General features: G+C 46.9%; 1 protein-coding gene across 1 annotated transcript; it reads right to left on the bottom strand.

Moving 5' to 3' along the window:
- Positions 1–8,767: 8,767 nt before the first annotated feature.
- On the bottom strand, positions 8,768–25,638 carry LOC149336731 (regucalcin-like). The gene is made up of 5 exons (XM_089554764.1): positions 25,482–25,638; positions 19,176–19,370; positions 18,184–18,393; positions 16,105–16,251; positions 8,768–8,961 (listed from the first exon to the last, which is right to left on the bottom strand). Exons 1-5 carry the CDS (start codon positions 25,636–25,638, stop codon positions 8,768–8,770), a joined length of 903 nt encoding a protein of 300 aa, XP_089410890.1.
- Positions 25,639–26,076: the final 438 nt, after the last annotated feature.

Below are 26,076 nucleotides of genomic sequence, written 5' to 3' on the forward strand. Positions count from 1 at the left end.
GCCCGGCTTCTTCAGGGGTGTGCGCTTGGAGGAGGCTCCGCAAACCACGCTGCGCCCCTTCGGGGGCAACCTAGTTTCGAGCACTCAGCCTGCAAAGGTGGTTCGTGTTTCACTGCAAAGTGAAGAGTTTGGACTCAAGACTCGTACGCTCTAACCAGCGTGTCTCAAGAAAAACTACTGTAAGCGATCCTTCGTTCCGAAGAGAAAACTTCAGAGTATCACAGCTGACCAGACACCCCGGTTTTGCCGGCTGTCTGACTTGCGAGAAAAAGGGCCACAAGTTAGGCTTCCACCGCACGAGGCGGATTTAAGGTTGCCTGACGGCGGAACTTATCTCTGATCCGTCAAGGCAACTGTGGTCTAAGACCCTTTTCCCAAGCATTTCACCCTAGAAGAGCCGAGCACCAGGCCAGGGGAAATCTTGTACCCATTAAAGAAACCGGTGGATACCCGGCGGCACTGGGGATCGAACCCAGCGCCTCCCGAATGGGAGGCGGATGCTCTACCACAAGGCCACGCTTCGGTGCTAAGTTCCAACACCGAAGTTCCAACAGAAGTTCCAACAGAAAGTGTTGGAACTTCTTCTTCGAGACGCATCAGAAAGTTGTTGTTGTAGCTGTGACCACTACTTCTCGGCGACCACGTGCCGCTGCGGCTAAAGATAATGATGATGTCCTCAGGCTTAATGGCCCATACCGACGGCGGGGGACTGGACAGGATGCACAGCGGATACAAACGCACTCATGTAAAAGGAGTGGAGTATTTGAATAATTGTGTGTCTTACAGTGCTGGAAAAAAAAACAGTCTTCGTTCTTTGTCCCTCGTCTCAGCGCTGTTTTTTTTCCAGCAGTATGTATCAACTAGCTTAACACTCCATTTTATTGAAGTGTCTTATAGTCTAGAATTTCTACAAAAAAAATGAAATAGAAAAAGCTGTGATATCTCATTCTAGTAGATGAATCTACCTGATGTAATTATATAGCCGTGCCGTGAATACAGTCGCACACTGGTTTCAGGGCATATCCCTTGACGCTTGCCCCGAAGGAGAGGACAATCGGAATAGGCAGAGGAATCCCGAGTCGAGCGAGGGGGATCTTCAAGAAAATTCTACGAGGACCACAGAACCGCCTGAAGAAGAGGAGAAACTGACCTATGGACTCAATTTCACCACACGACTCACAAAGGTTGGTCGTAGATAACCGTGAGCGACGTAATTAAAGATTTACACGCGGTATTCTGCAGCGCAAGGGGGCATTGCCTTGAAATGCACATCCGCACACTCCAAGGGAATGCCACGTGTTGAAATCCACTGCAGCAAGTAGAGGCTCATGGCTCAGTTAGTGGAGACGCTGAAATCACTGAAAGCGTGCTATAGTCAAGTTGACTGTAGTATAGTCAGGTTGAAGGGAGAATAGGTCCACTAAGGGAGCTCTTTGCTAAAAAATAAGCCCTACAATTAGAAACAATGCCACATTGCCCAGGGAAACATGAGAGCGTACGTCTGTAATATGTGGTGGATTAAAAAATTGAAAAGAACGGCTTATTGGAGTATCCCTCGAGTTTTCAAGCGCTGTCGAGACGGAAAGCCTGTCTGAATGTATAATAACCTGAGAGACACAGCACGGAATCCTTATTAAAGCCACAACTAACGGCCAGAAACTTAACGTCAAAAATAGGAGTATAGTCAGGCACCCGAAATGAATAACTCCCATCAAGAGGTCTTGAGTAAATGCCAATCGCTGCCTTTTCATTTTTCTGGGAGGCGTCTGTAAAAGCGGCAATACGGTTGGAAAAATTATCTAGGTACTCCTCTATAAGCCCGTTTAGCAAACAGGCAGGCAGATTCTTAGCATTCCATCGGAGGGTGCCGTCAAAACAGACTACCGTATCAGCCCGCCTGTGGTTAACTTGTACTAAGGATGTATTGATACAGACATTTTTGACAGTACGGAATTAGGAAACCTAAAACCAGAGGGAGCTTATACCTAGGCCAAATAGTACCAGAGAGTTGGGTTCGTTGTAAATGAGGGGTTTACAACGAAACTATTCCTGCGCAATGCTGCCCATGTTTACCGGGGCTGCTTTCAGGGCGTACTTTCAATGCTGCATGAGTTTACTGTGGCAGAACACGTTGAGGTCTTAATAAATGATTTCTCGAATGTTTAAAGCACATTTTTGAGGCTCTAAATCCCGCATTAGCATCTCACACTGCATCAACTGCTAAACACGTATAAGAAAGGCACGACTTACCGCGGCGACGCGTAAAGCACTGAAAGCGCCAAAAGATGGCAAGCGTGCTACCCAGCTGTGATGAGAGGCTAAGGACGGAGGATCCTCAAGCCGCGTATTGCAGCCAGAAAACCATGCGCACACCTGCCTAGTTCGAAGAACAGATGCGAGCGAAGTCTGGGGCACGTTCAGAAAGCAATAAACGTATCTGATGCCAGAGTACGGCCACCGCTATACATGAGCAGTCCTATAGAATGAGCTATACGCCTTACCTGTAATCGCATAGTGAACAAAAGAGGGAAGACCTGAAGGTGCTTGCCAACGTTTCGACAAGAAGAATTTTCTTCGTCTGTCTGGGCAAAGCGTTCACCATTGGCAGGGTTTAAAGAGGGCCATTCCTCCTCCGAGGAAGGCCCGGTAAAGGGGAATGAATTTGTTCCTTACACCTCGACGAAGAGAATGGTTGCGCTTTTTTTTTTTCAGTGGGCGAGACTCATGCTCCTTTATAGAAGAGCAGAGGCTTTCAGTGTAATATAAGATAACGAACCGGGGTCCGAGGCCCACAGTGAATCTACACTAGCGGTGCATGACCATTCTCTATTCAATCTAGTTATTACTACACATGCCAGTGTATGTCCAGCCAGGCGTTCCAGGCACCTAAAAGAATGCTAGGAATATTCTCTGCACGGATGCGCAACCCGGAGCGCCCATTTCTCGCTTCTGGGGGGGGGGGTCCTTTAAAAGCAAAACTAATTTGCATTCACTGCCAGTTTACAGGAGCTATTCCGGGGCCTGAAATGGGAACAGTTGGGAAAAAAATTAATGGAGAATACCTAAGTAATCTGCGATTCGCTGATGACATTGCCTTGCTAAGTCACTCCGGACATGAACTGCAATGCGTGATCAATGAGTCAGACAGGCAGAGCAGAACGGTGGGGCTAAAATTAACATGTAGAAAACCGAAGTAATGTTCAACAGCCTAGCAAGAGAGCAGCTGTTCGCAAACGGTAGCGAGGTGCTGGAAGTAGTAAGAGAATTTGGCTACTTGGGGCAGGCAGTGGCCGCTGATCCGGATCAAAAGAGGGAAATAACAAGAAGAATAAGAATGGGGTGGAGTTCATAGGGCAGGTTCTCTCAGATAATGAATCGCAGTTTGCCAATAACCTTCAAGAAAAAAGTATACAACCGCTAGATCTTACCGGTACTCACCTGTGGGGCAGAAAAGCGGAGGTTAACAAAGAGGGTTTACCTCAAGTCAAGGAAAACGCAGCGAGCTACGGAAAGAAAAATGGTAGGTGTAACGTTAAGAGATCGGAAGAGGGCGGAGTGGGTGAGGAAACAAACGCGAGTTAATGGCATCCCAGTCGAAATCAAGAGCAAGAAACGGGCTTAGGCCCGGCATGTAATGCGAAGGCAAGATAACCGGTGGTCCTTAAGGGTAACAGAGTGGATTCCAAAGGAATGGCAAACTTAGCAGGGGGCGGCAGGAACATAGGTGGGCGGATGAGATTAAGAAGTTTTGCGGGGATACGGTGGCCGCAACTGACAAAGGACAGGGTTAATTGGAGAGTCTTGGAAGAGTCCTTTGCCCTGCAGTGGGCGTAGTCAGGCTGATGATGAGGATGTATATCCAGCCAACCCTAACCTAAACGCAGGAAGGGAATCCAACAAGGAGTTCGCATTTGCGCCTCTACGTCTGCATCGCGCTCAATGAATGGTAAAGCACAGCGGTCCAACCTGTCTCCGGGTCAATCTGTACCACGGCGTAACCATCGAAGCAGGCGACCAAGAGTTTGTCGTTGACGTCGATGGTAATGCCGTCCGGCACTCTCAGCTCCCGGTATGCGGGCGTCTGACTGAAGTCCACCAGATCTCTGCGGTTGTTTGTGATTGCCCAGAACAAAAAATTCCGAGTTGAAGTGTTATAAAGCAGTGCAAAGACTACCACTAAGCTAACCCTCGTGTCGTTTTGACGCTTGCAATATTCGCTAACAAAAAAAATTTGTTTTAAAGGCATGCTGGGTCTCTCTGCAGCAAAAGCACGCGCTAATCTGCTAGTCAAGCCACATATTTTGCTAATAGTTGTCATACCTATATCCCTGTATCATATCATACCTATACCATAATCATGTGTTGCCCAACTTGTCTCCTTCACTAAGAAGCTTCACCTTATTTTAGTGTAACACAAAGAACTCTTTCCTGTACGCATACTACGCGGAGAAGCAGAACGACGGTGCGCACTGCAGGGTTTTAGATGGCCGTTTCGAGAGTATTTCAAATAGCACGTATACAAAAGGACCGTTGAAATACGCCAAAATGTTTAGCTGAGCGCTCAGTCTCGTTATCACATATATAAGGACAGAAAACATTATCATCCCGACGTACGTGAAAAGCCCTTGTTCGTAATCACTTAACTTGTGCCTATCTTTTTCTATGAGCCCATGCTTTCTTTGAATACTTCCATCAATAAACGTGTAAGTGAGTATTTCGGTTCACTTGCTTTCAGGTCGGTTGGTTGACTGACCGATAAATGATGCTCATGTGTTAGTAATGGGCGTGCAGGTAAGCATAAAGGTGTTACCCACACGAGCGACTTCGGAGGAAGCCTGTATACATCTGAATCTTACACTCCGTCAAACGCTTTATTACTCAAAGTGTGCTTGTGAATGCCTGCTTACTCGTCATATATACTAACTTGAATAATCTTACGCTCAACCCTACACTAATGAAGCATCGTAACTTCCAGCCCAAGCTGGTGGGGAACCTCTGGATTAAAGACGTCCTAGGTGTGGTTTTCACTTCTTTCAGAGCACATTCTTTGCCCCTAATAATCCATATTATTAGTTTGGTCACTCGGTCGAGTGCTCGCACACACCGAAAGGCCGAACTTCTAATATGCATGTGAGCACGGATGTATTTATTCTACCGTCGAACAGTTACAAACAAAAGGCTTCAAATACAGACGGCAGCGTCTCCGCTCGCGGCTGAAGGCTCTCTCCCCGACTCGGCACTTCGAGAGGGAACGCGCGGAGACAGTCAGGGTTGCCAGGCCACTTATGAGTTTGGCTGTTCTAGGCGGTGAGTGGCTTGCACCTCACAATACTAACTTGAATAATCTTACGCTCAACCCTACACTAATGAAGCATCGTAACTTCCAGCCCAAGCTGGTGGGGAACCTCTGGATTAAAGACGTCCTAGGTGTGGTTTTCACTTCTTTCAGAGTACATTCTTTGCCCCTAATAATCCATATTTTTAGTTAGGTCACTCGGTCGAGTGCTCGCAGACACCGAAAGGCCGAACTTCTAATATGCATCATGAGCACGTGGCTTGTGTGCTGCTGGTTTATTTCACTCTTCGTTCATCCAAAATTTACATTAGAAACTTGATATTTGCACATTATTATTAGTTCAGCAAAACTGCTTGCCTGTTAACGTTGCAATAAATAATTTACATTTTTATCTAACCCTAAAGTTTGTTTTAACTTAAGCCGCACTTCGAACAAAGCTCTGCCTGAAGTGCTAAGTTTTGTATTCATTTATTTGTTGACAGGATATGTTGATATTAATGTCACTGCTTAAAGTTATTCAGAACCTAATGCAGGAATATGCACAGATGCAAACACCGCTGAAGATCTTTTAACAAAAAGGAGAGACGCGTGCCTTGCTGAATAGACCATGCATTCGTAGGGCTGCCGCAATCGTGACACGTTTCATGCAGAACAATCTGCTGACCGAACGGGCATTAAAAGAGTAATTATCTCCAATCGTTCTGTTGTACTGAGCATTGTTAGTGGCTCGTCAGACTGCCCCCGCTGACCTGTACATCAAGCTCATATTACCAGCAGAAAAATATAACATACAGCACCCTTGGTACACAAGTTGCTCTTTATACGCAAATCCCGAGCTTTTTTAAAGTATGCAAATATAGCAGACACTTCTAACGCCGTCCCTCGCCTTGAGCTCCTCGCAAACTAAGAGGTCATTTCTACCACATGGGCTGCCATTTTCCTGAGTACTGCGCCTCTTCGTGTCACAAAGGGTTTTTATGCACATCTTGGTTTCGTCAAAGTTATTGCATTGAATGTGTCACAATAAATCAACACTTTGCCACCCCACCTTCTAGCGCCCTCATGTATTGGATTTGTGCCCATGCAAGAGAGTTGTCCACTCAACAAAGTGGCATGCTCGTTCACACGCCTTCTACTCAATTCTGAGAAAGCAAAGTAAAGATAGCGACCATCGTTAGGCCTTGCACGTCGCTGCTTCTCAATCTACGTCTCTGAGCTCACGCTCTCACACGTTATTGACAATGCATGAAGAGGAGTGGCCGTATGGCGACTGTTTATTAATGCCGACAGAGACAGACAGAGACAGACAGGGCGGAATGGGTTACATAAAAATGGTCGTGAACAAGCATTAGACGATACTCGCCGATTTGCGGCGCCAGGTAATAAGATACACAGTAATGACAAATGCACGCTTTCAAAAGAGCTCTGACGGAGATTGATGACAATTGGTCTTGAAAGCAATCTGTTTTTCTCTATATGCTTGACGATTTGACAGAAACCAGCTGAACAAACTTGTTCGAGGTGTTTTTTATTGTCTTTCTCGCCAAACTCTTCAACGTACTGAATTTACCTAAAACAATTAAAACGGCGCAAAATATGGGATAAGAAAGTAACGATAGACAAATCGCCGGGGAACGTTCTCATTGTGTTTATCATGAATTAACTTGCTCAGCTATACTTCGGCAATCCTTGAGCAGTATTGTACGATGTTGCACTTGTTATAAGAAATAGACTCTGCCATCCGAGCGGACCTGCCGGACATACGGAAATGAAGCCTGCCCGCAACTAGGACATCCGTTCTTCATCGTTGAGGTACATCAACCATGTGGCCTGCGTTGCTCTTGGACGTCGGGCACAAGCACACCCGGCGGCCCTTTTATTAGCGCTGTTCCCCGCCAACGTCAGCATTAACTATATACGTCCTGAAGACTGCTATTGTGTAGGATTGCTGGCAGCCGCTGCAGTAGATTTCTACATCTCTTTTATATCATCATCATCAGCCTGACTACGGCCACTGCAAGGGAAAGGCCTCTCCCGTATCGATCAAATTAACCCTGTCCTTTGTCAGTTGCGGCCACCGTATCCCTGCAAACTTCTTAATCTCATCCACCCACCCAACTTTCTGCGCCCCCTGCTACGCTTGCCTTCGCTTGGAATCCCCTCCGTTATCCTAAATGAAGACCGGTTATCTTGCCTTCGCCTTACATGCCCTGCCCAAGCCCATTTATTCCTCATGATTTCGACTAGGATGTCGTTAACCCGCGTTCGTTCTCTCATCTACTCCGCCCGCTTCCGATCTCAACGTTACACCTATCAATTTTCTTTCCATAGCTCGCTGCGTTGCCCTTAAATTAAGCTGAGCCCTCTTCGTTAGCCTCTATTACATATAGCTCTAAAATTTAACCATCATATTATACCATCCCATTAACCCGTATTCTGTTTATGTTTTCTTTCAATAAAGACAAGTCCTGTTTAAACATTCTAAGGCCATCAGGTCTGAAGTCCGCCCACGTATCATGGGCTTGGTTGAACAACTGGCGTCTCTAAGCAATCGAGGGTAAACGGGAAGTTCTCGCCCTCGCGAGATTTTGAGCGCTTGGCAGTGTTCGTAGCTGAATATTTATGGCTTTCCTTTTCGGAGAGGCACGTTCTCGATTTGAGCGTGATGTGAAATATTAGAATGGACTGCCAAGAAATCTTCGCCAATTAACTTTTTTTGTGTGTGTGGAAATTCGAACAACTACTACACCGTGATCAGGTTAAGTTCTTAAACTTTTATTTTCTCTTTTGTGCCCAATACAGCGTTACTACTGTACGGGTCTCCAGTGGATGTAAATCAATGAATAAATAAACTAATGAACAGATGCATATCCAACAATTCGGGACAAAAGCATTTTTGAGCGGGAAACCTTTTATGAACGCAATTTTTTCACATAAATTTAGATTGTAATATAAGAATCAATATATCCGGAGATCACCCGACGGCAGTGTTCGAGTTTATTTTTTCTAGTAACGTTTTTGCCACAATCAAGAGCGTTCTCCGTTATGAGAGTCTTAACTGTTCGATGCAATCAATGGAAACACTTTAGAAGAGAGATTTTGCTACACATCAGTGAATGAACCCCTGACTTCCATATTTATATAAGAATACCTTACAATTTTCCAATTTTCGAAAATGTTGTCCTAGAATGTTAGACATGTGTCTGCGGAATGAGAATTCGAGGCAAAGAAGAGTGTTTTTTTCAAACCAACGGTGTAGCCAGCCACGATTCAAGCCATGATATCCTGGTATCCGTGTTCTGCCCGCTCTGGCTGTTTGTAAAGGCTACGAGTCTCCTATTCCCCCTAATGGCAGAAGACTGGCAAATTTATTGATTTATTGATTTTTATTGAGGTGGTAACAAAGGTAATAGAGTGTTGAGAAAAGCGCGGTCAGCGCACTTTACATATTCCTCGCTGTCAATGAACGTGTCAGCCGCCGAACTCATATGCGGCCTTGCCCTTGACTCCCAGCTCCGTCACTTTAAACAGCCGGCCGTCTTCCGGTCTCGTGGCATCCGGCCGGAAGCTTCCGGAAGTGACGTACAGCGTGTCGTAGTTCCGGCCCCCGAAGCAGCACGATGACGTGTACTTGGCCGGGAAGCTGACCTTGGTCAGGATCTTGGCTGCATGGGTGCGGAAAAATAGAGAGGGTGAAGAAAATCTGCCTCGTCCCTCTTTCGAAGGATAGCACATGAGACGCATCTGAGAGAATGACTGATTTGTGGCTGGCATAGAAATACGAGCGCAGGACAGTGCACAGGTTCCCGAAAAACTTTACGGAGCACGAAAAACCTGAATTTCCTCGTGGAATGGACTGCCCAGGCTGCGAAGATAACTAGCTTACGCTTTGCTTTGTGGTCGCATGTTAAGGTTAGGAATAATTTGGGCATTTTATTGGTTTTCGCAGTCCAAAAACTCTTCCAGACACCTGTAAAAGAAGGCCCAGGACATGACGTTTTATAAGGGGATAAAAAAATGCCGATAGCACTTTCAGCCAGACCTTCTATTTGTAGCTGTAAAGTGTGTCATACGATCATGCAATGTCTCTAGGGCTGCGCATACCAGCTGTTTCAGCGAAGGAGAAGCAGAGCTTTAAAACTAGGTTTTTTGAGATACCGAGATGGCTCCTGCTGCGTTGTAATACCGGTGTTGGCGAACAACAGAAAACACGGTATCACGTTAACTAGTAAACTAATTTCGAATATTTAACCCATTGATGATTATATTTTAGGGCCTCAATTGCTATTGGACATTTATAGCCGGCTGTTGTAACAGCCATATCAATTTATAGAATTTAGAAAGCGCGACTTGCCTCGGCGGAGTGGCTCAACAAGTTTCGGCTGCTGCGCGCCATTTTCGCCGCGGTGGCTCGGTGGTTATGGTGCTCGGCTGCTGACCCGAAAGACGCGGGTTCCATCCCTGCCGAGCCGGTCGAATTTCGATGGAGGCGAAATTCTAGAGGCTCGTGTTCTGTGCGATGTCAGTGCACGTTGACGAACCCCAGGTGGTCGAAATTTCTGGAGCTCTTGACTACGGTGTCCCTCACAACCTGAGTCACTTTGGGACGTTAAACCCCTTAAAACTATAAAAACCTTTCCAAAAAGCGCGTGATATGAATCGTTTTCCTCACTACGCGTTACTCATTGACGTACGTACCTCGTGACCTTCTCTCCCGCTCGCGCCGCGGTGTTCACCGCTGCTCGCTGCTTCAGCCAACACAGCAGATTGAAGGTCCCGTGGGACGTGCGCCACGGAGTGACATAAAGTGATGGACGTCGCTTCACGCGTGCCCAAAACGCGCACTTTACGGTAAGGAAGCGCGACGGCGAAAATTTTTTGTATCACAGGGCCTACAGTAATCGCGTTTCGAAGTTCTAAAAAGTGACATGGCTATGTCTCCAAATCTCCAGTCGCAACCAGGGACTTAACTGTAATGAAGCAATGTTACTATTTCACAAGATTTATGCATTTTTTTATGTCCACCGACATCGGTATTTCGAAGTCGAAGAAGTGACCTCGAAAACTCACAAAGCATATCTTTAGGAATTTTGGTTCCCCATCTTTCAAACAACCGCTATATGAAGCAGCACGATGGCGGCGGTTCACGCGGACGTTCACACACGTGCAGTTGAGAGGGTTTAATACGGTCTATACCGAGAACCGTTGAAACAACCAAGCTACAAAATCTGTCTCCGGACAAGGCATGTATCAAATCTCCAGGGGCATAGAACTGGAGCGTCCTTATTCAGTAAGATTGCAACACGAGATTTTATTGTACGTAATGTATGTATGCTGAAAAATAGGTGGTCATGGTGTAATCAACTAGACTCAGAACTTCAAAGTACGCTGTGAGCAAAGATTTGTGTTATTTGTTCACGGTTTATTATTTCAAGCATTCTCCGGCGGCAAATGAACAAGGGCAGACAGACACGGAGGAGACAAAGGCTGTCGTCCGTGTATTTATGTTCTTGTCCAATGACCGCTGGAACAAGCATCGTCACTAAAGGTCCCTCGATTTAATCGCACGGCTTTTTGATGAATTGGAGGCGCTTTCATTCGCACCTCCGAAGAGTTTTCGTGGTGCGCAATCATGCACAAAATTTTACCGGTATATAGCACTTGCGCGAAGTACATTATTGCTGCGTTGCTGTGCTTCCCAATAATTCTATATGACGCAACTTGCATGCCGTTAAGTATAAATGGCTTTTTTAGTAAATTGCTTTCCCGAACCTCCAAAAAATTATTTTTTTCTCCTCAAACCAACAGCCCATAATCGTTTGTCTGTGACTATAAGTGCATGGGACCGATTATTAGAGCCGAATAAGGTCAGCGACAGTCAGACCATGTTGAACAGACAACGACGAAGGTTCTTCCATAATCGTTTATCTATGACTATAAGTGCATGGGACCGATTATTAGAGCCGAATAAGGTCAGCGACAGTCAGACCATGTTGAACACACAACGACGAAGGATCTTCTACTTACAAATCAGTGCTTGATTACGGTATTAAGGTGAGCGTTAGGCTTAGTAGTTGTTCCACACGCGCCTTAAGTTGCCGTTCCATGCGTGCTAGCCGATTAGGGTTAGGATGCGCCGCACCTGATCCCGTTGGCCTAACGCGACTCTATTATGAGAACAAGGTTCTCGTGCTGTGTAGTGCGAAAGACGATGACGTTGATGCTTGCGGTAAAAACAGAACAAAATAAAACTCAATGAATGAAGTTAGCAACTAACGTCAAGAAGTTTGTGCCCTGTTTTCAATTTTTTTATTATTGCATCATTTTGAGTGTTAGAACATCATCTTTCGAGTCTCAGCCAATCCCCACAGTATGTACCAGTTCCCAGTTCAGGAGGAGGGGGAAAATGAGAACAACAATTCAGCTGATATTAAAAACAACACCTACAACACCACAGTGACTGATGTCATTGCGGCTTTGGCTAACCTTCCTCGCCCATAATTGCACTTCAGTGTACGGCACAGGCTGTAAACTTCGCGCATGCGCAGTGGCGTTAGGACTCGATGTGCTGCTCTCGGGCAGAGGTAGAAGGCCCGTCGGCCGGCTCTTCATTTACTCGAAGCAGTTGATGGTCCATTCATCATCACCAGTCTGCCTACGCCCACTGCAGGGCAAATGCCTCTTCCACGTCATCTCAAATTAAGCCTGTACTTTGCCAGTTGCGGCCCCCGTGTTCCCGCAAATTTAAGCTCATCCGCCCACCAACCTTTGTGCCGCCCCCTGCTACGCTTGCCTTCTTTCGGGATCCTCTTCGTCAACCTTAAGGACCAGAGCTTATCTTGCCTTCGCATTACATGCCCTGCCCAAGCCCACTTCTTCCTCTTGATTTCGGCTAGGATGTCATTAACCCGCGCTTGTTCCCTCACCCAGTCCGCCCGCTTGCGGTTTCGTAACGTTACACTTATCATTTTTCCGTATGCCAGGGGGGTTCAAATGAGCGAAATTTTAAAAGGAATTCCTGTCTTCTAGAGAACGGTGTTTTTCCTCGGGCAGCCTTGGTAACGCCCGCCAGGAAATGTCGTGTACTGAGCGCTGTGCGTGTTTGAGTAATTAACCTTCACGTAATCGCTAGTTAGAACCATGACGCTTCGTGCGCGTTAAATGCTATCGCTTGCCCTGTTTGTCCGCAGCAAATTTATCGCACGGCAAGCTGTGCTCTAAGGGACGTTAGCTCATCTATCGGTTGCAATGCAGCATCGGCGGCCCGTTGATGGAGGTGCGCTCAGTCTAATTTCGTGATCGAAAACAAGGCCGTCGTTTTTCAGCTCTCTGCTAAATGCGTTCGGCATCCGCGACAGCTTTGCAGGGTCTAGTGTCTCATAGTCATGTTTTTATCCGCGGTGAGTGAACGCCTATACACGGCGTTAGGAATAGTTCCCGGTTGCGAATCTGTATGTCCCGTTGGTCGCATTTCAGTCGAAGGAGGCAGTGAAGCCCGGTCGGCGTGATGCTCATCTATGTTGAAGACCTTGGGTCCTCGAAATTCATTCGGAACATAACAATACGGCATGCAAGATTACCTAGAAGTGGCGTCCGACAGTTAAAAATGATTAGCAGCAAGCGAAAACAAAAATAATCCCAGCAGGACTGCTGGAATAAGGACGTAGTCATTGCTCATTACTCAAACACCTGCGATAGATGGATATCGGTCACAGGACAACCTAATCGAGCATTATTCTTTCCAATTAATATCCATGAAGTCGTAAAGCTACACACCAGTTACAAGTTCACTCTCAGCCGAAAGCATTGCCGGGGACTTCGGTTACTTGTTTTCACACCTTCATGAACGTCAACAACGGCAGCAGCATAGTGAAGGGGTTTCTAACCAGTAATAGTTTTTTCAACAGCGCAAGCTACACAAGGACACAAGACGAGGAAACACACACACACACACACACACACACACACACACACACACACACACACACACACACACACACACACACACACACACACACACACACACACACACACACACACACACACACACACACACACACACACACACACACACACACACACACAGACACACACACGCACGCACGCACACACACACACACACACTCACACACGCGCGCGCGCGCGCGCACGCACACACACGCACACGCGCGCACACACACACACACACACACACACACACACACACACACACACACGCACACACGCACACACGCACACACGCACACACGCACACCAAACAACCATCCTGAAGAAATGCACCTACCAGCTGACTCGCTAAATAATAGAAGCAGCCAAGATTTGTAACCTCAAGAGTGAATGCGTTAGTACACCTTCTGTTTCACTTTCAAACAAAGAGATAGCGTTCCTGTCTGGTTTTATGTGATTTTGACCTGGTTTTTTCCGGTAGTTCTTCCTTCGTTTTTTACTTTTGCTTTTACTCTCCTTTTTGTACCTCTGTTTTATCTCTTTTAGTCTTCGTGTTAGCACTTTTTACATCGCATTTGCCACCACTTTTTTAGCCGTGTTAGTTGTTGGCTCTCATGCACTTCAGATGTTTTTCGCCTCGGTCATCATCATGCTTAGTTACCGCGATTCGTGCTTTTACCACCTTTAAAAACGATTTCTGCCCACTGTTTGTTACGCAGAAAAAAAAAGGGCAAGTGAAAGAATTTCTTCTCGCTGCTTCTTGTAATCTTTCTTCTTTCTTGCGGTCTTGGTCACCTGTCTACTGTATGCTTAACTCTTGAATATTTTTTTCTTGCTTGTGGTTTCACACGTGCAGTGATTTTAGGTTTTACCCTAGTGGGCGGTTCCTTGAGGGTATATATGTAGAGTTTGGCGCCTTTTCTCAAATAAAGTTGCAGTTCAGCGCTCGTGTGTGTGTTTCCTCGTCTTGTGTACTTGTGTAGCATGCGCTGTTGAAAAAATTATTATGAATAACCAACTAGCCCGCGAGCTCACCCTGTGTCTAACCAGGACAGCTATTAATAAGGGCACTATGACCAGGTCAATGCGCATGCGCGCAGCAAGATGCGCGAAAGTGAAGGCAGCGTGACACAACCATGACAAAGAAAGAAAAGTTAGACATGAGAACAGCTCAAGTCTCCTTTCTTTATCCTTTTCGCGCAGTGGTGCCTACACAGCAAGTGAATCCACACTAACTAGGCCAACCCCCAGCGCGGACCTAAATCTAAGAATACAGGTTGAATTCCCCCGTTCAGCTGCTCAGATGGCGTACCGAGGCAGTAATTTTCGGCATAGCTTCAGTATTCCCATAAATTACTCTTCCCAAAAAGCTATAGTGGCAGGGCGCAGTGGTGACATGGGATGAATTCTTTGGGGACGGCTGAAGGCAGATCTTTGTAGTTCCATCTCCGGCCATTACACGTTATCCACTCAATAGGTTTGATGCGTTCGCAGCGGAATCACCTAAACGCAACGGGAGCATCCTTCTACGTCATTTGACCAATATGGTGGCTCTTGTCAAGATGTGTCAAATCCTCTCAGTGTAGCATAGGGGGACTACCGGGGCCTCACGCAGCCGTCGTAGGGCCCACGCTGAGATTGCACCAGCAGGTGCCTGGTCATTCAGTATTTAACCAGTCGCTGCACCTATACCCGTTGATGGCCAGACAACCACACCTTGGATTTCACAGGATACTTCAGTTATCCCCTCGGTTGATGTGTGACCACGGGCGCTCAGTATTTACGGGGAGGAGCTTCGTTATAAAAGGAAAAGTGACGACTAATGGTTACTGAGGCAGACAAATGCTGGAACATAGCTGATCATGATGACGATGCTTTTTGTGGCGCAAGGGAATCTCTGGCCAAAGATTGCCATGGCGCAAGGTGTTTTCTTCTAGTCAAGGTATGGTAAAAGACCCATTTCCCTAAAATTTCACCCTAAAGAAGCCGAGCTTCAGGCCAGAGGAAAGCTTGTACCCATTGTATCCCCGGTGGTTACCCGGCGGCACTAGGGATTTGCTGGAACATAAGTCCACCATAGTCACTCAGGACATGAACTGCAAATCATGATCGATGAATTATACAGGCAGAGCAGAACGGTTGGGCTAAAAATTAACATGCAGAAAACCAAAGTAATATTCAGCAGTCTAGCAAGAGAAAAGCAACAGGTGGCGCGGTGTAGGAAAGAGTAAGAGGATATGTCTATTTAGGGAAAGTAGTGGCAGCTGATCCGGATCATGAGAGGGAAATAACTAGAAGAATGAGAATGGGGTGGAGCGCATATGGGAGGCTATCTCAGATCATGAATGGCAGTTTACGGATATCCCTCAAGAGGAAAGTACACAACAGTTGTATCTTACCGGTACTCACCTGTGGGGCAGAAACGTGGAGGCTAACAAAGAGGGTTCAGCTTAAGTTAAGGACAACGCAGCGAGCTATGGAAAGAAAAATGATAGGTGCAACGTTAAGAGATCGGAAGCGGGCGGAGTGGGTGAAGCAACAAACGCGGGTTAATGACATCCTAGTTGAAATCAAGAGGAAGAAGTCGGCTTGGGCAGGGCATGTAATTCGAATGTCAAGGTAACCGCTAGTCCCTAAGGGTAACGGAGTGAATTCGAAGAGAAGGCAAAAGTAGCAGAGGGCGGCAGAAAGTTAGGTGGCTGGATGAGATTAAGAAATTTGCGGGAATATGGTGACTGCAACCGTCGAAGGACAGGGTTAATTGGAGAGACATGGGAGAGGACTTTGCCCTGCAGTGGGCGTTGTCAGGCTGATGATGATGATGAACTAAGGAAATGAAAAAAAAAACACAGTGGTCCTACCAGTTTCCGGGTCAATCTGTACGACGGCGAAGCCTCCGAAGCAAGCCAGCCAGACTTTGTCGTTGAGGTCGATAGTCATGCCGTCCGGCACTCCCAGCTCCTGGTAGCCGGGCGTATTGTTGAAGTCAACGAGAACTCGGCGGTTGCCTGCAATGGCCCCCGCTCATGAAACAAAGCGCCGAGGTGAACCACTATAGACCCGTGTAAGGTCGACCGCTGAAATCGCTGTGCATTCACTGCCCTGCGGCTGATATATTAGGGGTGCGGGTGAAGCCTTCTCCTCTACCTCGACCTAACATCTGCCCCGCCGCGGTGGCTCAGTGGTTACGGCGCTCGGCTGCTGACCCGAAAGACGCGGGTTCGATCTCGGCCGCGGCGGCCGAATTGCGATGAAGGCGAAATTCTAGAGGCCCGTGTACTGTGCGATGTCACTGCATGTTAAAGAACCCCAGGTGGTCGAAATTTCCGGAGCCCTTCACTACGGCGTCCCTCATAGCCTGAGTTGCTTTGGGACGTTAAACCTAAATAAACCAAACCTAACATCTGTCCTGTGGCTTAGACGCGGGCACTACTCGCCTGAGTTGGGAGCCGAGGCATATGTTCAGTGATCCGGTCTGGAAGCATACTTTTCAGGTAGGCCGCATATGCACTCTATACGAAGTATCGCCGCATAGTCAAGGAACGCGAACCATTGACGCATGTGATTCACTGCTGCCACTAACGGGAACAGCGGTAAGAAGACGCAGGACAAGCCCTAGAAGGAGCAGAACTGTATGCACTCCTTGTGGACTTGTCCGGAATTTTCTTTCCGCGAGTTCCTTCAGTGCCACCATGTAATTAAAGCCTTGCCCCGAGCACTTGCCGAGCTGTGAGTGTCGAAGGCCACATGTGGCGAGTATTTGTGTTCAAACTACGCGCACAGCTGGAATGACGATCAATAAAATGCATGGGCTTAATCATTCCTATATTGATGAGCGAGACGCTGAGTTACGATTTCTCGCAATTAAGTGAAGCGATTCCTTCATTTAAGATATTTCAATTTCCGAAGAAATTATCCACGAGCGCTATCTCTTGACAACCAGCAGCGAACACCGCGCAAACCAACTAATCTATTAACACAGCAGCGTCAAGGAGCTCATGCTTACGTTTACGTGGTTGACCGTGTGCAAAAAAATCCAAGAAAAATCTCCAGAGAAGCAATCCACGAGGCAGGTAGGTCACCGACGTCACTTGACCTTGCGGCATCATCAACACCTGCCCGCCATGACAGGTGGCGGTTAAATTAATGATTGGTCGCTCGGGAGGAGCAACCTGGACCGCACAAGGCTCACCGCTGGCGCTTCGCTTAACCGCTGCACCAGTGAAAAAAATATGCCCTGTCTTCGAAAAGCAAGGCGCTTCCTATACAGGTGCAATGGGAAAATTGCGCCTGTCCACAGGGAGGGTACGGCGAGTGACTGCTAGCTGGTTCGAGAAATGATTCCAGAAATGCTAATCGGTGATTATTCCCCGATTATAATTCAAATTCACATTTGGGGATGTATCTAAAAAATTGCACTGCGCAGTACTTGTTTTCAGACTAGAGCAGAAAGAACAAAAAACAGCCACGTCATGCCCAGATCCCGCCAATGTGAAAGGGAATTAAGAACACTCTATTAAATATTACTCCATAATGCTGCTTGACAAGCACACTCTTTTCTGTCTTCAAACTAGATTTCTTGTTGGTGTATAACACCCAAAAGTTAGTCAGTAGAGAATACTTATCAAAGAAATAACTACAACTTGCCTCCTGTGGTGCAAACTGGCCGTTCCTTTGATATTTGAGGGACCTTTAAGATATGGCGTCACGCTATTGTGTGCTGGTTGAAGTGATGGACAAAAATTTCAAATGTAGCGAGTCCTCCCACCGACACCTCTTAACTGCTCCTTCTTACAAAAAAATGTATGAGGATCCTGACATGAAGCTACGCCATCTGCGCAGCTTTCCACCTGGAAGTCTCATAACTTTACTCCGAATGTACCTCAAGAGGCCAGACTTCAAGGCACGACGACTTTCGGGTGCCTCATTGGTGCACTCACTGATTTCTCCAGTGGCGAGGTCGAAGTCAAGGACGTAGACATATCCGGGCACCGTGTCAACGTGGAACATGGTTCTGTTGTCGCATGTCCAGGTTATTCCGTTGGACAAGGAAATCTTGCCGAGCTTGTGTTTCAGCTGTCCCTTAGAGAAGGACCAAAAATTGTTTTTCTCGGGCATCAGGTTCTGCACTCCCGTCGAGGACATTGATCCTGAGGACACAAAGAAGCGTATTCACCGTCATCCAGGACCATTGCAATTGATCGCTGGGTAAGTAAACACTTAAATCACCAACTGCACAGAAAGTACCGCCCTCAAGCAGTTTTCCGCGGAACATGCCAAACATTCTTGAAGAGAGATTTTTATTATGGGAAAAATTAAAGGTACTGGTGCATATATAATGACGGTAATGTTCCATTCTTCCGATATGTCGCAAAATCTTTTATAGTGGTTCCATCGTTCGCACCGATCAGTTAAGAGTAATATAGAAAACCAACGGGGAACGCTTTTGACGATACCAAAAAAATGAAAGCCTCCTGACCTGACATCAGGGCATGTATTGATTGTTATATTGTAATCTTATATAGTGTATGAAAAATTGCGCACAAAATGTCTTTCCCGTGCAAAAATGTTTTTGTCCAGAATTTGGTATATACTGCTTCTACAGTGAACGACATATCGAACACCATGTACAAAAGCATCAGAGTGGAACGACTTAGGAAAAATGAGAACCTCAGGTGGCTGGAAGAAACACGCAGGAGTCCACTACGGCCTCTCATATCGCAAGTGCAGCTTTGGAGTGTTAAACCGCATATACTGGGCCGTAAAGCTTGCACCGCCTGCTAACAGGCAGAAACCAATGGGTATGCAGAGCTCAACGCGTCGTTTCAAAATCACCGGATGTCTCCGGCAGCCGAATGCACCAGTATCTAGGTGTTCTGGGGCGAAGACCAAGATCAAGACTTCTGAATGCAGGATACGACCCCTCACTCACCGATCCACAGGCGTCCGTTGGCATCGCACTTTCCGTCGTTGATGCGTGTCTGCACCGTAGATTCGGGGTCCTGCGTCTCGACCAGTAGCTGCTTCTCTCGCGTGTCCAGGTTAAGCCGGTAGACGCCGCGCTCCATGCACAACGCCACCAAGCGGTTGTTTTCGGCGTACGGGATGGCGTTGCCCACGTCGCCTTCTGCGGGGGTGTAGACACGAGCATCTTAACAGTTGATATACAGGCACTAGAAAGAAAGCCATGCAAACGACCCATACACTGCTTGACCACAATTTGGTCAACCTTGGTGGTAGCCTTTATGACAATCCTTGGGATAGTGCGCTGCAGGGTTGCCCTACTAAAGCAGCGGGCCCAAATTGAGGACACCGTTGGTAAACAAGCAAATTGGATTTTGAGGAAAGGAAATGGAGCAGTATCTGTCTCACATATCTCGGTGGAGACGTCAACTGAGCCGTAAGGGAAGGGAGGAAGGTGGAGGTCTGGAAGGAGGAAAGAAGAAAGAGAGATAGTGGAGGTCTGCGGACTAAGTTCGACCACCTGGGTTGTATTCCAGCAGCCTGGTACAGCGTGGATCAATAGCAACTAGGCTTTCTTTCCTCGCTATGCTGAGACTCTCAATAACCTGGCGCGCTTATGCAAATCAAATTCAGAGATTATACTAATCGGGCAACATCGATTGTCTTTCATTTCACGTGATACCACCGGTACCATACTGACTGATGCTACCATCAGTCTGAATCTTACTGACGGCATTCGTGCCTCATTTTTAAGCATTCAGAATGCCCAGGCGTAGAAAAATATTCGCAGTAAACAGCGTTTCAGGGCTTGTTAATGTAGTGAGTCTTGAATTTTGTACTTGAAGTCTAGTGTTTGACGGCAACCCGTCTGGTCGGGATGGTACATGAAGAAATTTGAAGGTGGTGGCGGTGAAAAGCATTTATTACAGGTTACACATAGAGAGGTAGTTTGGGAGGTGGCCCCTAGTGCGCCACCCCCCTCACAATACTAGGTGGGGTCCCTATTCCGGAACCCCATTTGACTCTACCGCCGCTCGGGCACGCGGGACCATGGCCTGTTGGGCCGGAAGGTCGTGGCAGCTGAGCAGGGCCGCCTCCCAGTCCTCTCGGGTTGGGTTGGGGTGCGGGGTGAGGGAAGGATTTTTCTGGCATGCCCACACCATATGGTAGGTGTCAGCCACCTCCGTACAGTATGGGCAGAGGCCAGAAAAAGAGGGGTCGAAGTGTTTCATGACTGCCGGGCACAGCAATGTATTTGTAAAAAGTCTTATCAGAAGACGCTCACCTGCTTTTCCCAGCCCCTTGAGGGGTGTCGGGTACTTGCGGTGAGAGTCTTGATAGTGATTGACTATATCTTTAAATTTTAAAAGGGGTTGATTTTCCAGATCCGAATCGGTAAGGTCATCGCCAGGGGCCCGGGAAGTGAGTGCGTGGGCGGCTGCGTCTGCGGCCTCGTTACCTGGTAGGCCTTGGTGGCCCGGAGTCCAGACTAAGTAGCGGAGCGTAGGATCTCGGTCCCGTGCCGCGTTCCGAAGTATTCGATAAGCTGTGAGGGAGACCCAAGGCGCCGACCAAAAGAAAAGATGAGATGACGTTTCGGCTCCCCCACGGGAGCGTTGTTCACAATGAGGCAGAACGTAGCTGCGTTGTCCATTTTATACACGGCGCAAGAGCGAATTTTGTACATATGTCTTTACGAACATACTGCAGCATAACAAACTGCGCCGGCTGACAACTATGGCGGTGGCTCGATGGATTCGCACGGGGCTAACACGACCGGCTCATCGCACTTTAGGTCTTCGAGTGCATGATCAGAGGTCCGCGGTATGGTATGGGTTATAGTTTTATGAACTGTAAATACAAATGCCGAGGTGTTCCTTGCGAAGTAAGAATATGAGCCAATATGTGAATATTTTGCTGATATTTTATTGTTTTCATAGTTATCGAGTGTGTTTCATTTGTGAAACTTATGTTATATTTTGCGGCGTGTTCCTGCAGTTCTGAGGCACAGCTCTTCAGTTTACTTGCTTTTAGTGTGCTGTATAGTAGTTGAGTACTGTCAAGTTCGGCTCATAATGGCCTGGTAACTGTACCCTGTACTAAATTTGTGTGGAATAGAGTGGTGTATCAGTCGTTCAGTTGATATGATTTTTGAATATCGTGCAGCATCGTTGTCGAGTTAGAATTTTTTCTGCTGTGCTTTCTCGCCTTCAGAGGCCCTTTGGCTTAGCATATTCATATTCAGGGCTGTGTTGCCGATGAGGCCAGCGACATATGCATCTTATGAGTCTGAATTATAGATTGAATGAGGGCTTTGTTCAAGTATAGAAGGAAATGTCGCCAGTGAAGGAAAGGCTCGCCGAAATCTTCACAAATTTGAGATTAAATTAACTAATAACTCATCTCCCCCTTGCAGTGTACTAGCACACACACTTGGCAATGTTACACAAAGACCCCTGCGTGCAAAAGATTACCTACTCGATTAGCAGAACAAAATACGAGTATATTTCCTCAATTCCTGGTGCTAAATACAGCAACATAATCTGGATCTGGAACTGGCGACAGCAAAAAAACACTTTTAGACGGACAGCCAAAGAATAGCAGTGAAATATTTCAAATGCTTCAAAAGTTAACTTCCAATAAGAACAGTAAGCCAGAAAAAAGGCTAAAAAATGCAGAGAATGGATTCGGAACTTCCTTACTCACCGGTAGCAGTTCGTTTTGGCTAATAAGTGTACATCTTCTTACACCTCTATTGCGGTACCCCAACGCACCGTCCTGGGGCCCTTTCTCTCCCTTATTTATATAAATGACATAACTGCTAACATATGTTCTAATGTGCGCATGTTTGCAGATGACTAAGTCATTCAACGTCACACAACCAACCGTAGTGACCTTCAACTCCTGCAATTTGTCACTGAATGCGTAAGAACCTGGGGTGACAAATGGCTAATGTTTTTAAACGTGAAGAAAACATCTTTACTATTTTTCATTGACTTCACTCCCAACCGCCTTCAAGTTACTTTATCTCCAACTACAAAATCACTACAAAATCAAGATTTACGTACTCGGCAAATTCCTATTATGTAAGTGTCAGAGAACTAAAACGTAGCGCTCACCTTACAAACTCAGCAAACAGCCGTAGTATTGCAAGACTGTGCCTTTTTCGCAACTTCTACTATCATCCTATAATCAAGTCTGATATCAGCCCTGCCTACCACTCCTCCAGCCGCACAAACCATGAGAAGGCCGTTTACCCTCGCCTTTCTCGGACATTGCAGCATAAGTCATCAGTTTTTTGTTCGCACTGCAGAGGACTGGAAAGGCTTGCCCAACGCCGTCAGACTTCATTCCGACCCAGAATGGCGACCTGAGAAGTAATAGTAACAGCTGCTCAGAGCACCGCCACTTGCCAAGACCACCCACCCTCGAGGCTTATGTGGACACATGGCCCCAGATGGCGTTCCCATAAGCACCCACGCGTCTTCCATAGCTCAGGCCTCCCTTGATACCATTCTTCATGAATATCGTGTGAACATGGCCGGCCATAGGCACAACGCCGATACTCTTTGGGAAAGGTACAACTTCTAGGGCGGTTCCAAGCGGTCGTGGGTCGTTCACGCGCTCTGTGTTACGATCCACAACTGGCTAGGGTAAACAGCCTCCCTCACTAAAAGGGCCTGAATACAGTTCATATGGGCCCTTATTTTTATTCAGAATAAAATACATGCACACAGCCTCTGCTTTGCGCACCAATTGTCCATTCCGGCCGATGGGGGCATCATAAATGTAAGGTAATTTAAAACTAACGAAACAAAATTACCACATATGAAACCAGACATTGAAGACAGGAAGAGCTATAGTCCACGTAAGCCGCCAGTAGGCTTGCTAATAAATATGCGGTAGTGATGCTCTACGTGTTGTTCTGGTAGCAAACAAAAATTATTTTCCGTGCTTCCTAACCCGAGGTGGCGACTTAGCAGTTAGGGCGCTCGCCTACTGGGCCGGAGTTCACAGGTTCGAATCCGGTGGCGGAACGTAAAGGCACCCGTACGTCTGGTGTGCGATGTCAGTGCACGTTAAAGATCTCCAGGTGGTCCAAATTGTTCCGGATCCCTTTACGACAGCACCTCTTTCTTTCATCTTTAACTCCCTCCTTTACCCCTTCCCTTACAACACAGTTCGGGTGTCTGCCGAGGTGCGAGAGAATTACTGCGGCATTTTATTTCCTCACAACCAATTTGCATTTTTTTTTTACTATAAAAAGCAATTTGCATCAAGGAGACGCCAGTAATCCACGCTATCGCAGTACAAAAGTATCTTCTGGCGGGCTAGTTGGTCTGAACCATTCATATCGCAGTAGTTGTCGAGCTTGAGTATGACAATGCGATATTGACACTAAACTTTAATGATGGCAGGGAAATATCGGCTATCCATACTGCTGTCTAAATGCGTCAGCAGAACGATACCCGGTTCCGTGACGGATGAATAGCGCAGGCAGTGGCTCAGTATGCGATACGCTCGAGAATACACTTCTGCATACTTAGGCAAGGTCAATTTTGCATCGCTCATCCAGTCCGACAGTACTAAAGTAAACTATGAGGTCGATATTCACAAGCATTATACAAATCAGCTTCGCATCTTACACCGCAACCACTTTTTCTATGCACAGTATGTCACTTCACAAAATGTATGCAAAGTGCGCGACATCAGGTGGTCCAAGACAGTAGCACGAAAAAAACAAACAGAGAGAGCGATGAGGCCACTACACAATTCATCATTGGTCAACAGGTTCGTGACGTAGTAATTCCACCACCATTACCTAGTGCCTGTGAAGAAAGGAAAGCAATTCCGCTGAAAAGAAAAATAATCGAGCTGGGACTGGAAGCGCTGCCCCTTGGGGTGCTGAGCCAGGCTCGCCCTTCCCGACCACTAAGAAAAGTTCGTTCGATTTGGTTAAAGGGGGGATTTGTGGGTCTTGTGGTAGAGGAGAAAAAAAAAAGAAAATAAAGGTTTGGTTTTGGGGTTCAATGACCCAAAGCGACTCAGGCTATGAAGGATGCGGTAGCGAAGGGTTCCGGAAATTTCGACCACCAGGGGTTCTTAATGTGCACTGACATCGCACACTACGCAGGCCTCTAGAATTTCGCCTTCATCGAAATTCGACCAAAGTGCATATACTAAAAATAAAACAGCGTCAAGGTTTGTGAAGGGATATGCACACAGGACTCCAGGCCGGCGGAGGGACTTAAGAACGTTGTCGTGCCGAATACCCCTGAGGCGGAGCTGAAGCGGAGCTCAAGTGCAACAATTTCTTTTTCTTCAGCCGCCGCGGTGGCTCAGTGGTTATGGTGCTCGGCTGCTGACCCGAAAGACGCGGGTTCGATCCCGGCTGCGGCGGTTGAATTTCTTTCTGGGAGAAATTCTAGAGGCCCGTGTACTGTGCGATGTCAGTGCACGTTAAGGAACCCCAGGTGGTCGAAATTTCCGGAGCCCTCCACAACGGCGTCTCTCATAGCCTTAGTCGCTTTGGGACGTTAAACCCCATAAACCAAACCAAACCTTCTTTTTCTTCACGCTACTGCACCCGCAATGAACACATGCCAGCAAGCTAACCATTCCGTCCCATCAGGAAAACAACGCTGTGGCTCTCGCAATCTTCGGGGCTATACTTGGGCAAGGATGTTACAAAGTAAGATTTGAAGACAATCTCGTCTGTCCTTGGGTTTCCTAATGGCGCGGCGTTGTATTGCTGCATTAGACGGCTCCATAAATTCAGTTCGTTGTTGTACACTGCCAGGACTTTGAACAGGATGTCAGGCCATTGACTTCCATGTGTTATTTGTGGAAAGTGGACGTATCTGCACCCTAAACAGTTTATAGTTCGTTTTTAAAGTCTAGAAAAAGCATACCTTAATATGTATTCTTCGAGATTCGCTGAATAGAACCGCCCGTTTAACCTGTTCTTGGACATCTGTTTACTCTTTATACGCCATACACTCTCACTGATCATGATGGACGCCTACTATATGCAATAAGTTTGAATTTACGGTCGTTGGACTCCACATCTCCTTAGGCCCCAAGCTGGGCTCTTTACTGCTATATAAATCTATAATCTGCCACGCCGATCTGAGCTTCCGGGAAACGTCTTGCAGCATAAGTATGTATCTTACTCCGTGACTGAACAAAAAAGCTGAATACGAGTTACATACTGCACGGTGTCTAACATTCGTACTCGATACACATAGCACTGTCCAGGATAGAGGTGACTTACCCAACTTGATGACTTCTGTCTCTTTGCGGAGCTCGGGGTCGTAGCGAACCAGCTCTCTCCCAAGGCAGTCAACATGGAGGAGCGTAGAGGTGCGGCCGTCCCAGTGGGGTCCTTCGCCCAATAGATTCTTGCGAGTGCTGGCCACCTCTACTTTCATCACGGAGGCTTCCGACTATACGACGAAGGTACGGTAAAGAGGAAATGCAGGTTTATGGACCGAACTGCGTTTACCTACTGTTGCCCCTACCTGGCTATGGCACAGAAAGTGTTGGAACTACTTCTCCGAGACGCATCAGGAAGTTGTTGTTGTAACTGTGACCACTATCTTCTCCGCGACCACGTGCCGCTGCGGCTGAAGATAATGATGATGTCCTCAGGCTTAATACCCACGGCGGGGGATGGGACAGGGTGCATAGCGGATACGAACGTACTCATGTAAAAGGAGTGGAGTATTTGAATAATTCTGTGTCTTATAGTCCTGAAAAAAAAAACAGCTTTCTTACTTTGTCCCCCGTCTGAGCGCTGTTTTTTTTTTCCAGCAGTATGTACCAACTAGCTTAACTCTCCATTTTATTGAAGTGCCTTATAATCTAGA

The sequence above is a fragment of the Amblyomma mixtum genome, chromosome 7, assembly GCF_055824585.1.
Source record: "Amblyomma mixtum isolate Tamu chromosome 7, ASM5582458v1, whole genome shotgun sequence".
Classification (NCBI taxonomy): Eukaryota; Metazoa; Arthropoda; class Arachnida; order Ixodida; family Ixodidae; genus Amblyomma; species Amblyomma mixtum.